At 40.1% G+C, this 14,892-nt stretch overlaps 1 protein-coding gene across 2 annotated transcripts in view; it reads left to right on the top strand.

Moving 5' to 3' along the window:
• Nucleotides 1-14,892, top strand: part of KIT (KIT proto-oncogene, receptor tyrosine kinase) — an 84,396-nt gene that overhangs the window by 58,565 nt on the left and 10,939 nt on the right. Inside the window, exons 8-14 of one of the 2 annotated variants that reach the window (XM_059922981.1) lie at nucleotides 8,103-8,217; nucleotides 9,892-10,073; nucleotides 11,261-11,367; nucleotides 11,462-11,588; nucleotides 11,866-11,970; nucleotides 12,259-12,369; nucleotides 13,918-14,068. In XM_059922981.1, coding sequence (XP_059778964.1) covers nucleotides 8,103-8,217; nucleotides 9,892-10,073; nucleotides 11,261-11,367; nucleotides 11,462-11,588; nucleotides 11,866-11,970; nucleotides 12,259-12,369; nucleotides 13,918-14,068 — 898 coding nt within the window. Of the gene's footprint in view, nucleotides 1-8,102; nucleotides 8,218-9,891; nucleotides 10,086-11,260; nucleotides 11,368-11,461; nucleotides 11,589-11,865; nucleotides 11,971-12,258; nucleotides 12,370-13,917; nucleotides 14,069-14,892 lie in introns of both variants that reach the window. The other variant, XM_059922980.1, reaches the window with a different exon arrangement.

The following is a 14,892-nucleotide window of genomic DNA, read 5'->3' as shown; positions in this document are numbered from 1 at the left end:
GGTTGTTTCCATACCTCGGCTGTTGTGAATGTTACTGCAGTGAACGTGGGAGTACTGATATCCTTCGAGATAATAGTTTTGTTTCCTTTGAGTTTATACCCAGAAGTAGGATTGATGGATCACATGGTAGTTCTATTTCTCGAGAAACGTCCATACTGTTTTCCATAATGGTTATACCAATTTACGTTCCCACCAACAGGATACAAGAGTTCTCTTTCTCCACATCGTCACCAACACTTGTTTTCTTTTGTGTTTTCGATAATAGCCATGCCGTCAGGTGTGAGGAGATATCTCATTATGGTTTTGATTGGCCAGTAACTTAAAATGACACTAGTAGCATTATAAAATGTTATCTGGTAGCATTTCCAGATCAGTATTATGAATTTAAAATTTGTAACAAATGATAATCCGGAAACCATAAATAGATCCCTCTCCAATCTCAAAGGTCTATCCTTTAATGACAGACCTATCAGTTGAGTGAGAGTATGGTGGTACTCAGCTGGTGGTACAGGAAGGCCATCAGGACAAGTAAGGTCTAGAGAATGAAAGGGCTTGCCTTTCATCTTTGGGATTACACGGAACACACGTAATGTTAAGCTCGATTGGATATCCAAACAACTGCTGAACTCTACACCAAATTAATTCTCAAAATCACCGATTTCCCTCCATTTATGGCAGAGTGTTAACGGGGTTGAAACAATTTAAGGAAATGCTAAATAATGTATTATTTCTAAACCACGGCATCATATAATTAACATCCTGTCTGGTGTAAGCGATTATTTATAGATCATACAATATACCCAAACAGTCAAAGTAATAAATCATCCAGAATGAGGCTTCTTCATGGGAATGTTTCCCTTTGACCACATCTACAGAATCTGAGCTGCTTTTTATGTATTTTTTATCTTTGGTCATAGTTAAATCCAGTTATGGATAGCTAAACTATCCTTCTTCCAGGGAGAAGCCATCCTAAGTGCAACACTGTGCAAATAAAGCACATGCGCAACCCACTATTTGCCGTAGGTGAGGGTAGACCTGACAGGACAGCCGTGTAGCTAGATGGCTTTGGACAGTCTGCCAGCCAGCCATCTGGGTCATCCACTTGGCTGGAAGTTTCAGTGACTTTATCCAGGGTAAAATAATACCCGTGGTGGCCGTGCCAGTTTGGGGCACCTTTCCAGATCCTCATGAGTCAAGAGAACAAAGTTACTAGGACTTCGCCTTTTGGGAAGGTGGAAATGTTTTCCTACGTCTTAACCTGTTAGCCTTTCTATTTCCATTTTTTAAAGATGATAGGGCCTTCCAAACATTTGGGTGTCCAAACCATACGTGCGTTAGAGGCTAAAATTTTAAGACTTAACTGCTAACACACTTATCAAGTTTTACTTGAGAAGCTTTGTTGTTCAGTGTTTTTCTGTTTTTTCTTTTCTTTTTTCCTACTCGGTGGATTCTATTAGACCTACTCCTATACTAAATTACTGGAATTCTTCAACATTAAATAAAGCTAGTGCTAAATAGACCTCCTTTCTCTGATTTATTTACTTGCTTTTGAGAGTTTGCTGTAAGGCTACCACAGTAACCAGAATGTAGCCTGGTTTGTGCAAACATCTGTATACGTGTGTTTTTAGATTAAAACAATTTTTTCTTATTATAAAAATGTTATGTGAAGGATAGGATAACTTGAAAATACAAATAGGCAAAAATAAGAATCAAACAAGTTTTAATTGTACCTTTTGAAGTTTATTTACATGTTATGGATTACCAGTGCTAATATATCTCTTATATATATCTTTACAGACCATTTTTAAAACCTTGTTTAATCTCAAATGAGCGACCTCAGCTAAGTGCCTGGAAGTTGATAAGGTTATCATCTGTCATCTTTCGTGCTCCTATGTCTCAAACATATGTCACGGAAGATACACTGTGCTGGCTTGCAGGACAGTTCCAAATTAAGGAATAATTTTCAGATCTTCTTAGGAGTTAATCTATGTAAAAATAGTTTCTTATCTTTCTACATTAATTTTTGTATAGGTAATTTGAGATACTTGACAGTATCTGAAGTCTCTTTTTATTTTCTTTTCCTGAACTTGAAATGAGTTTTTGTTCTTAAATTGCTTGGGAGTTATGAGTGTTGTTTTTGATGTGACACTTTAATATCTCCTTCTCCTTATGAAGAGGATCTCTGTGGATGCAAGAATTGCTATAGACATTTAAATTGGAAGAAAAAAGGAATATCATGGCAACCTACTTTAGAGTTTGATTCTCTTAATATTTTGACAAAATTTAGGAAATGTGTTGGTATCATTTTTCTTTCATGTCTCATTAGAAAGTTGGTCTGGTGGGGTCTGTTGGTAATTTGGAGATCTGTTGAAACGCTGAACCAGTTGGAGGAAAGGGTAACCCATCTAGATCATTAGGCCCTTTTTTGGTGTGGTCTGGCCATTATTTCATGTTTATGGTGGAAAAGCAGGAGAAGAGGTTTAGGTTTGGAACCATGTAAGCTTCAGCTAGAATTGACCCTGGACTTGGGATTTACTTTTGTAAAAATAACATGAGTAGTCCCTTTCATATTAGTGGAACTTCTGCTCTATGGAAATTTCCTTCCCAGTTGAGCCACATGTGTTCTTACATCAAATTAGCCCCCTTCAGTTACAAATGTATACAGCGTCATCTATAATGTAGTGGAAATTTAAATTAATCCAAGAATGGGTACATAATCTTTCCATGGGCATTGTGTCAGTAACCCTTCTCTTCCACTTCTGAATTATGTGGCAAATTGAATTCACTACTCATACAGAGTAGAAAAATAGCACTTTATCACATGCCTGCCCTCCTTGGCAGCAGGGAGGGTTGCATTGTGATATGTGTACACATCCCCCCTCCCTGTCCAGGTCACCCAGCGATGGTGCTCCTGTAAATTGGGCGCAGTGATTCTGGCTGAGGAAGGCTTTCTCCAAGTAGTTTCATCATTTTTTTTAAAGCTAACTTTCAGGATAGGGAGACCTTTTTTGATGGCTGTTTAGAATAAGGATTGGCAAACTATATAGCCCTCTGGCCAGATTTGACAAGTATCCTGTTTTTGAATGGCCCATAAGCTGAGAATTTCTTTCTTTCTTTCTTTGAGGTGGCCGGTGGGTGGTAGGAATGGTTGGAAAAAAAAAAAAACCAGAAGATTTGTGAGATGTGAAAATAAAAGTCAAATTTCAGTGTGCGTGAATAAAATCTTATTGGAACACAGCCTTGCACATTTGCTTACACGTCTATGGCTATGTTTGTGGCAGAATCGAGTATTTGTGAGAGACCTATGGTCTCTAAAATGTAAAATATTTACTGTTTCACCTATTACATTAAAAGTTTGCATACCTTTCATTTAGGACATCACTTCAGTAGGAGAATGATTTTTTTTTTTTTTTAAATGATAGACACTCTGCTAAACAGAACTGGATGTAGGACACTATAGTTGAAGTTTTGTTTCGTTTGTTAAACAAATTTCTATTAAAGTACCCATACACCAGTTGCTGGATATCTTTAAGAATGTATAAAACAAAATGTATTTTCTTTAATTTTTTTTTTTATTGAAGTATAATTGATTTACAATGTTGTGTTTCTGGTGTACAGCAAAGTGATTGAGTTGTGCATACATATATAGTACGTATATTCTTCTTCGTATTCTTTTCCATTATGGTTTATTACAGGATATTGAATATAGTTCCCTTATAGGACCTTGTTGTTTATCCATTTTATATATAATAGTTTGTATCCAAAATGTATTTTCAAAATATCTGTTCTGGGGATTTTTTTTTTAAGTATTAAAAAAGTATGATATTCCTTTTATAAGTAAAAGTTAACCTGAGTTTTTTTAATACTTCTATTTTAGTTGATTTAAATTCCTTTATTATAACGATATTATGGCAGGAATGTAGATTTGACTCAGAGCCAAACCAGGAGAGTGACAAATTGCTAGCAAGCATTGCTGTATTGCCATTAAATATCATGGGACCTACAATTGTAAAAACATACCCAACCATAAGATCCCTCTTCATTTTGTCTTTTGTTGTATGGACACTTAAGTCTGTGTTCTTTGCTGATTAGAGAGTGTGGGCAGATGCGCATTTGTAGCGGGAGTTGGTGGAGGTAGTTAAGTTGAGCCAAGAACTATACTCAGTGCTTCCCACCCCCCCCACCCCACCTCTTGTTATCTGTGCTGTGTTCTTTAAAATTCGATTTGTTCTTGCCTTCCGTATGGACATGATGTTGGTGAAAAGGAATATTTTGTAAGATCACATATCTGTGGGGTAAGTCAGCAAATGGTTGGGATTTTTAATTGTGTGAGCAGTAAATTCTCAGAAGAGTTATAAGCACTCTGAAATCTGCCTACGAGCTGATCAGTGTTGTCGGAGACGCCAGATGACTGAGGTCCACAATGCTTTGAAAGGAGACAAGGCTAATTTTTATCTCCACGGGAAATACATAGCTTATACACCTCTTAGGCTTATCTAAACCTCCAACTTGGGAGGAATTAAGGAACGTGTCATTTGGTATACTGCTGATTGCAGAATATCTAAGAAAACACAGCTCAGATTTAACCTGGAGAATTGCAGGGAGTTATGTGTCTTTAAAAGCAAAATGTATATTTAATGCCTTAGACGGTGCGTTGAGGCACTTACAAAATGCAGATGAGCCCAGATTTTCATTTTTAGGAATCAGAATTATACCTAGCTCATTCTTTATGCATTAAACATTTTTTGTAGGGCAACTTGCCATGTACAGCCCAAACTGTACTCATGTAATTTAGCCTTTTCAGAATGAGGTCTCTTGTCCCCAACATTAGGGACAGGGCTGGAATTAGGATGAGGCAGGAGAGATGCCTAGGTTGCCAAATTTAAGGAGGTGCTCACTCAGGGTGCCAACCTGTATTTGCAAGACCTAGAGGGTGAGAACCTTCTTAAATTCCTCGCCTTAGGTGCTTTTCTTGCCTCACTCTAGTCCCGGCCCTGATAGGGTCCCTTGAAGATTCTCTAAAAGAGCCCTTTGCTGGGTCAGATGCTCAACTTATTAAATCTCTGGAGGTGGGGCCCGGGAATGTGCATTTTAACCTCGTCTCCTCATGCTTCAAATGCACACTGAAGTTTGAGGAACCCTCTGAGCTTGGTTTGCCAGCCTAAGGTCCAACAGGACAAAAGCTGCTCTATTAGCCTTAGGTTAGGTTGGGATAATAGCTTAAAAATCTGCCTAATTAACCAGCACACAGGAACAAGTAGGTCAGCCAGACCGTACCTTTTGCCAGCCCTGGCCGTTGTATAACTGCTACCAGGTGTCATGCTGGAAGGCTTGGATCTCAGAGCACTTGTAACCAAAGCTAAATGCAATGGATTATGTAATTTTCAGCTGTTCCAATTTTTTTAATTAAAAAATGTCTTATAGGTTTGTTATTAGCTATGTGTTCACTGTAAAAAAGAAAAAAAATTAGAAACTAAGTCAAAAGAATGAAATAGAAACTATCCATAACCCTGCTACTCAGAGATAACCACTGTGAACATCATGAGACATCCTTTCAGCCCTTTCCCCCATGCTGAGTAATATTTAATTCCACTAAAAGTCCATCACGTAGCGTTAGGAAGACTGAATGACAAAAGGAAGGTTGGTATGAGGAGATCTGTCTTATGAACTTGATTCCCATTTGAGTCCTATCCAGTTATCTTTACTGTCTATGTGTAGACCTTCCCCTCTCATCATTAATCTCAGTATGCAAAAAAACATCACACAGCCAGGGATATGTGTGGATTTCTTATGTCATGGCCCACTATTGCAAAAATAGTGTAAATCCTGCCCCTACACAGGAAAATCACCATTAGGCTGTTCTTCCAGGTCCCTTTTTGTGACTCTAATTGAATTCCTTTGGAATATGAGGGGCTTGTTCCTCTGGGGGGACTTAATCATTCAACAGCTCTTCCTGTATGTCTGCCATAGGTCAGACTCTGCTAGGAGTCAGAGGTACAGTCAGTGAGACGTGGTCCTTGCCCTTGAGAACATACAGTCTGACGGAGGAGGCACACCAGGATATCGTGTAAGCGCGTCAGGTGCTCTAAAGGGCTTCAGGTGTAGGGAGGCGAGACTATCCAACTTGGCTTTGGAGAGTTGAGGATGGCTTGGAAAAGAAGGTGACACTTGAATTGAGTCCAGAGAGACCTGCCGTATGGTGCCTGCAGTCTTCAGCAAATAGCATTCTCCTGAAGTTCCACTGCTTTCTGTGTTACGTCCTACTTTCCAGCCCGATCACACAGTTGCCCATGATAATTAAATGAAACTTGCCAGATGGATGCTTTCGCAAGACGATGGCTTGTCTTCTTGCTCTATTTGTGAAAGCTGGCAGTGGATCCAAACTCTCAAGGATGCCCCTACCTTGAGACTGCTTTTGGAGTGTTGCTCTTTTGTGTATATTAGCCAAATGGCCTGCGCATCAGCAGGTTGAATGACAGGTGGGTGTGCCACGCATGCAAACACTCTGATCCCTGCCAGGCCATTTGCCTGCAAGGAGGTGAGGTGCTGAGAGGTTGTTCTACAAACATGTCATTTCTCAGCTTATTTCCTTCCTTCGAGGAAATAAGCTTCTGATCTGTCAGTCTTTTCCTCTGACCACGTATATTTTTCCTGTCAGTTGCAACATAATCAATGTCAAATTCCCAATGCATCGGGTTAAAACACACACATGTCATCATGCTATCTTGAAGCAGTTTTTAGATATTGAAGAGAATATTTAGAGTGGCAAATACAGTTAACCTAATTGGTAGCAAACTTGATTAACCAAGGAGGGTGGGTACTCTGAATAGAAAAGAATAACTGAATAAATGAATAACTAATAAATTAGTAATTAATACATTTATTGTTTCGTCTCTGTGAATCATTCTTGGTTCTTTGTGTGCGCCATCTCATTTAGTTGTCACAGCATCCCTGTGAAATAGGTACTCTGGTTATTCCCATTGGACACCCGAGGAGACTTGGTGGAAGGCAGAGGATCTCTAAGTGTCGGAGCTGGGGTGCAGGTCTGTCTGCCACACGCGGCCGCCTGTAGCTCTGTGCTCATGCTTGGCGTCGGCACGTGCGATGCTGTACCAGGGATGCAGGATGAGCCCATCACCATCCCTGCCCATCAGGTGCTTACGGTGGAGCTTACTCATTCTCAAAGGGTTAGAATCCTTCACATATGTTACCAGTAGAACAACTGTATGTAAATTCATCTTCCCTTTCCTTTAGAAATAATCTCAAGAATTTGCAGTGCTTTAGGGCACCCTTGATTGAACATCAGTTGATTATTATAGTTACACAGAAATGTCAAATTAGAGCATTCCTGCTGATACAGTTTACTTTTTCAGTGATTATACTCAGGTTTAGACATATGTATAAATAAAACTCTTGAGCTGGTTTCCTCTTCTCATTTTCTGTTCCTGTTTTGTATTTGAAATAAAAGTTTGAAGTTAAAAGCCCGTCTTACGTTTTGGCTTCTCTGTAAAAGGGTGATTCAGCTCCTTACCTGCACTACCCCTTCCACACCCCTGCCCGAAAAAAAGGGGAAATTTCTGAGGGGAGGGGTACTTCTCTTTTCCTGTAGCTCCTCCTAATCTCTTCTACGCTAGTTCCTGCAATAACTTGAAATTCCTATGAAAGTTTCAATAATTTGAAATCCTGATGGCAGGAAACCTTTAAACCGGATTTCTACCTTTAAGATAGTTGGGAATCCTGGAATCCTGATGAGAAGCCATCTTTCAGGTTCCCCCTCACTGGAATCAGAAACCCTGCCTGGTGGTCCTGCGACCTCAGCCATCGCCGGGACAGGGAGAATCTCGGACACACCGGCATCCACAGTATGGACAGTCCACACGGGGTCTGGGCAGCTCTAACCGGGAAAGCCTTTCTTGGTCAGACCCTCACATCTGCCTTCCCTGTGCCTTCCACTCACTGGTTCAGATTCTCCCCTTTGAACAACATGTTCCTCAGGGTCCCCTTCGGCCTCGAAAAAGTTTTTGAGGATTCAGAAAGAGTGGAGTGAGCCTTGGTGAGGTTTTCCAGCAGTCTGACATAAGGCCACTTCTCTCTTCCTGCAGCAAAGCCAGAAATCCTGACTCGTGACAGGCTCATGAATGGCATGCTGCAGTGTGTAGCAGCAGGATTCCCAGAGCCCACCATCGATTGGTATTTTTGTCCAGGAACCGAGCAGAGGTGAGATGATTATTTTGGGTACTACTTAACATGCATAAGGGAAGGACTGCAATTCACTTGAATTTCAAAGATGTTTTCAGATTTTAAAAAAACCAAACTTTGTTTTGATTAATTTTTTTCTATCCATGTGGCTTTTTAAAGGGCATAATTGCTATAGTTTTCTTGGTAGACATGAATTTTGTTTGCTGAAACATGATTACCGAATGACTTCTCTATTTTGGTGGTTATCTTCTTGGATTTATCATGCAATTTCCACCCTGCAGGTAGATAAAGCAATTTTCCAGGACAGGGTAATTAGATTTCCAATCTATACACAGGAGGAAATATGTGTGGGAAATGTGGCTGTAGTTATCATGAAAAAAATTACCTCGGAAGTTAATTGCCAAGTTACCAAAAAGTAATGATCGCACAATTACCACATACATACGGCGTTTGGGAGCTATGTGTTTTAAAAAGGTTTTCTCCTTGATTGAGGTGCCCAGGCCCTGAGCAGAGCACATCTGGCATTGAACTTCCTCTCCCTCACAATCCACACTTAAACCTTAAATTGTCCTTTCACATTACCTGAAGATGAAAATGGGGCCAGCATTGCTGTTTTTATCCATCAAATGCTATTTTACACTCGGGCCAGTGTAACGTCACAATCGAATAGTCAGGATAATAATAGAAATTTCATTTTTCACAGAATAGACCTTTTTTATCAACACCAAGTTGGAAGAGGTTACATAGGATTGTTGTTCTCAGCTGAGTTTTAGTGGAGTGTTTTCTTTGGGGAGTAATAGGGGGTTCAAGACCCCTGGGAAGTATGCCCACAGGGGAGGCAACCACAGTAGTTTTAGACATCTGTTGAGCAAATATTTATGGAGTGCCACCTCTAGGCCAGACATGGGTCTAGTGAACAAAACACCTGAGTCCCATTTGTGAGTTTATATTCTAATGGGCAGAGATGGACAGAAGATGAAATAAATAACTACCATATGCAGGTGTTAAGTGCCAATGGGGGAAAGTAAAGAGCAAGGTAAGGGAATAGAAAATTGCTAGGCATATGGGGGGGATAATTTAAAATAGGGTCATCTGAGTCTTTGCCACCTGGAGTCCAGCCCAGCGGCACGATCTCCATCTCCCTCCATGGAACCTCGAGCCGGTAGGGTCCTCACTTCTGGTGTTTGGCGGCTGACCCTGTCTTCATCCTCATAGACTTTACTGCTTTGCTCCTCCACGCTCTTCCTTTTCAAACCTTCATACGTTCTTTCACCATTTATTTATAAAAGGCTAATGTGTGCCAGGATATGAACCAACCGTCTTATTGAATTCATCTCTGATCCTTTCGATAACCCTCCAAGATGGGTATTACCACCCCAAGTTTACGGCTGTAGGAACTGAGTCTTGGAGAGTTTAAGTACTAGTCGGAAGTCAGCAGAATAGAATAGAATCTGTTTGAGTCCAGATTTCGAACCCACTTCTCACTCTGAAGCCTCTTTCTTCTTTTCCAAGCGCTTTTCTTGCTCACGGTGCTACAGGCGTGCTCATCCGTCATCACACTCTTCAGTTGTAAAAGGAAATGTCTGATTACAAACCTCTGACTTAGTTTTAAAAGTATGCCACATCCAATGTGTTTGATTGATTGATTCTTTTTCCTAGAGTAAGTCTGCACTGCTGTTTTTTTCCCGCTAGATGTTCTGTCCCCGTTGGGCCAGTGGATGTGCAGATCCAAAACTCATCTGTGTCACCGTTTGGAAAACTAGTGGTTTACAGCTCCATTGATGACAGCGCCTTTAAGCACAATGGCACGGTGGAGTGCAGGGCTTACAACGATGTGGGCAAGAGTTCTGCCTATTTTAACTTTGCATTTAAAGGTAACAGCAAAGGTATATTTCTTTTTAATCCAATTTAAGGGGATGTTTAGGCTCTGCCTGCCATGTCAATCATGATTTTAAGTCCATTCCATCACTGGCCATGTCATTTCTGGTAATAGTCACATTGCACATTTAATTGTCATCAAACTTACTCAGTTTCATTCTGTGCTAGTTTGTTAATAAAATGTGTGCAGTAACCATGTACTATCTGTATTTTATGTGTGTGTGCATGTATGTATGTGTGTGCATATGTATCAATATAAAATTAATTGTGTATTTCCAACGGTTTCCGTTAGAAAGGGGTAGAGAAAGAAAATAGGAGAAGTAGACTTACTTTATATCCAAACAAACAGAATTAGGGCAATTTAAAGATTTAAATTCAATTAAAAATTATTTAAGTTGTGACTTAAAATCAGTTATTTTAACAGATTGCCAGACACCATATCAGAAAGTTAACATTACCTTTTATGAAATCATGTTAGTGAGCTATTTCTTTACCATCTTTAAAATTTGATTCATGAGTGACTAGCTCTCCTAACATAAGTTGAATGATCCATGTGGATGAATTGATGAATTGGTATGAAGTCAAAGACAAAGGAACTAGACACCTACATTGTTAGGGCTCGGTTTTTGTTTCTTGAGTTGGCAAAGACAAGTGCCAGAAAGTGGTGTTTGTTCAGTTTTTGAGTAACGAGGGGAAGAATCTTACATTGTTCTTTATCATAGGTTTTTTTTCAGGTAGTGCAATGAAAAGAACACTTTAAAAGTGTTTTTCTCGGTTGTGAAAGAAACTCAATGTGCAATGTAGAAAATTTGGAAAATCAGGAAAACATAAAGAAGAAACTATAAAATATCCATAAAGGAAACACCTTAAAGTTCAAGGCAGGAATTTGAAGTGCAAAGTTCATTGAGATGTTGCTTTTCACTGACAGTGTAACGTTATTCTTGTGCTATGGAAATTGCAACCTCTTTTCCACAGTCCTCTGGTTTAAAGCTGTTATTTTAAAAGATTGCTTTGAATAACAAGAATAAGATAATAATCAAGGCAAGGAGCTCAGATGCAACTGGTTTGACTTCTGCCGTGATGGGCAGTAAGGTGGGAGGTGGGTGAGTTGGGGGCAAGGTGGTCGTGGTGAATATCCGACCCCACTAACAGGTTGTGATTCCACGTTCCTCCTTCATTTTAGAACAAATCCATGCGCATACCCTGTTCACGCCTTTGCTGATTGGTTTTGTGATCGCAGCTGGTATGATGTGTATCATCGTGATGATTCTTACATACAAATATTTGCAGGTAACCATTTATTTGTTCTCTGCCTTGAACGCTGTAATGGCTGAACCATTAACCATTAGAAGATGATGCCTCTTTCCCTTTCTCCCTCCACCAGAAACCCATGTATGAAGTACAGTGGAAGGTTGTTGAGGAGATAAATGGAAACAATTATGTTTACATAGACCCAACGCAACTTCCTTATGATCACAAATGGGAGTTTCCCAGAAACAGGCTGAGTTTTGGTCAGTATGCAACAGGGGCTTTCCACGTAACCTTTTTGTGTACACATAACAGTGACTTTAGGGAACCCCAGTAGCTTCCTTTGTTTTATTTCACCTGAAACAATAAGTGTTTTTTGTGAGATTTCACCACCTTTGACAGATTTGGCATCAAGCACACTTTAAGGAAGTGTATCTAGACAAATTTGTCGCAAATCCTTTGTTGGTTTTGAAATGACACAAATAGTCCTTCAGTCCCACCACACCATTGCCACTTACTTCCTTGTCTTCCTTTCTATAGGGAAAACCTTGGGTGCCGGCGCCTTCGGGAAAGTTGTTGAGGCCACTGCATACGGCCTAATTAAGTCAGATGCAGCCATGACTGTTGCTGTGAAGATGCTCAAACGTAAGTTCCTGCAAACTACTGTGCGTGCTAACCGTCAGTGTCCCAGATTTGTCCTTTTTTGGCTGTTTTTTGTTTTTTGTGGGGGAGGATATAGTTGTTTTACAATGTTGCGTTAGTTTCTACTGTACGGCGAAGAGAAGTAGAATTCCCTGTGCTATACAGCAGGTTCTCATTAGTTATCTGTTTTATACATATTACTGTATATGTGTTAATCCCAATCTCCCAGTTCATCCCAAGGCCCCCCGCCAAGATTTGTTTTTTGCTAAAATAAGATGTCTCTAATTTTAGCAAGTGCCCATTTAACGGAACGAGAAGCCCTAATGTCTGAACTCAAAGTCTTAAGCTACCTCGGTAATCATGTGAATATTGTGAATCTTCTTGGAGCATGCACCATTGGAGGTAAGGCCATGGCCAACCTGACTCTTTTTATTTTTTATTTTTTTAATTAATTAATTTATTTATTTTTGGCTGTGTCGGGTCTTCGTTTCTGTGCGAGGGCTTTCTCTATTTGCGGCAAGCGGGGGCCACTCTTCATTGCGGTGCGCGGGCCTCTCACTATCGCGGCCTCTCTTGTTGCGGAGCACAGGCTCCAGACGCGCAGGCTCAGTAGTTGTGGCTCACGGGCCTAGTTGCTCCGCGGCATGTGGGATCTTCCCAGACCAGGGCTCAAACCCGTGTCCCCTGCATTAGCAGGCAGATTCTCAACCACTGCGCCACCAGGGAAGCCCCAACCTGACTCTTGTTATGGGTCAAATTATCAAAAGATGGGAGATTCTGATATGATTTTTGACAATGCTTGATTATAAGCTCCTTGCAAGATTTTGACCCAGGCAGCTAACCTCTTGCTGGATTCCTGCACCCCACCACCCAAGCTATTGTTCTTAAGAATGTGTATTTCAGGTTTTATCATCATGGGGCGGAACAGCCCAGGACATACCCTAGTTACAGTCATGCATGTCTCACTGACATTGACCTCTTGAATATCTCGAGAATGTCTCATCTCCTCCAGAAAGCTTTTCTTTTACCTTGTGAGCTTTTATATTTTGCTGGATGACATTTAGCCACTAAAGTGTTAATGTTCATGTACATACTATCATTAAAAATAGGCCTCTAAGCCTTCCAGCCCTCAAATATACACCAAATGAGCAAACACTTCACTTCTATAAAAAAGAAATTTCCAATTCGGAAGCAAGTCATTAGTCCTCTCATCAAGGCTTTCTGTGATGTTGCCAGAAGGCATTTTGGTCAAAAGGAACAGAGATGTGTAAAATGAGCCATTCCTCAAGGTCTGGAGAGATCCACTGTCAAGTTGACAGGTTTATATAATTTCTTAAAACAGCTGCCATAAATGTTGCTTCACCACATCACGAATTGTTCCTGAGAGATTTCTGCCCAAGTTAATTAGTTGCCTGTAAACTTCAGGGCTACGGTTTTTTAGGCGTTCACAACACCAAAAAAAAAAAAAAAAAAAAGTTCGACAGATAGGCCCTGGAACACAGGTGATGTCCCGTCATTTCAGGGTTTCCTCCACCTCCCAGTCTCAGCTGTTGGTTCTGGTGGTTGGTTTTCCTATTATGCCACAGTTTTTTTGTGTACTCATCATCATTTCCATAATAACATTACCAAGAGGCATGAAGCCTCCATTGTAAACAGAAATGAATCAAAGGATTCATATAGGAAGCTTGATAATAATATAACGGTGAAAGCTATAACTCCTGTCTAAAACCAGCAGTCATGCCTGGCCCCTAATCACTTAGAAATTCAGGCAAAAAGGTTACTCTGCTGCTTTTTGCTAAGTAGTGTTAATAGATAGGATTGTTCTTGTACTAAGTAGGCTTAGCCTTGAACCTGAGTGTGAATGGCCATGATCACCCTTGGGTATTTTTATGGGAGGCTGGATGGTCTGTATATCTCACCTTTTTCTAACCTTTTCTTAAATGCTCATAGGGCCCACCCTGGTCATTACAGAATATTGTTGCTATGGTGATCTTCTGAATTTTTTGAGAAGAAAGCGTGATTCATTTATTTGCTCAAAGCAGGAAGATCATGCAGAAGCGGCGCTTTATAAAAACCTTCTCCATTCAAAGGAGTCTTCCTGGTAAGACTGATTTACATAAATAGCTGTTGACAGGCAGTTCATGGAGTCACGAGGGTTTACAATCAAGGTTGATTCTTTAAAAAAGTGAACCTGAGGTACTTTGAGGTACAAAATCAGAATTATTAAATCATTTAAATGTGATTAACGGTTTAGAAAGTTCAAATAGTGTTTTTAAAGATTCAAATAGTGTTGAACTTAAATTTTTGTTGATTCTTAAAAATGCATCTTTAGTGTTTTTCTAAGCTTTAGTTCTATTCAACTGAATGAATTCTGTACCTATTTCTGTTATCATCGTTCTGTTCTTGTGTGTCATTCTCTTTATACTGTTGAGTCGGGTACTATATGCATCTTTACAGTGAGACACTGTTTATAGGGAAAGTGGGAAAGGCTGCCAAGTTGTCACAGTGAATTCCTTTAAAACCTTTAACAGAATGGCAAAGAGCTCCAGACAGCTCTCTGCACATAGGTTTCTCACCATCTACCTCTGAATTATTTCTGTATACCTTACCCTTTCTTTTCTTAACTCATGCCCTCAAAAGACACAACTACTCCAGCACATTTAAAAAAAATTGTGTGCCTTATTTTCATCTCTTTCATCCTTGACACCATTCTGAATTTGAATGATGTGTCAAGGGCTTCAAGTTCCTTTAAGGAGAATTGGTGTAGTTTACAACCAGAATAGAATTCTGTGCCATGTCTTGCCTTTTCTTTCCAAGTGTTGTTAAGATCCGCCATTTAAGATTTCCTAGATTCACCCTGCCCAACAGAAGTCATGGTAATCATGCCCAATCCCTTATACTTTATATTTCTGCAGTTGTGGGGTG

The sequence above is a fragment of the Balaenoptera ricei genome, chromosome 5, assembly GCF_028023285.1.
Source record: "Balaenoptera ricei isolate mBalRic1 chromosome 5, mBalRic1.hap2, whole genome shotgun sequence".
NCBI classification, from domain to species: Eukaryota; Metazoa; Chordata; class Mammalia; order Artiodactyla; family Balaenopteridae; genus Balaenoptera; species Balaenoptera ricei.
This window is presented reverse-complemented; position numbering and strand designations above follow the sequence as displayed.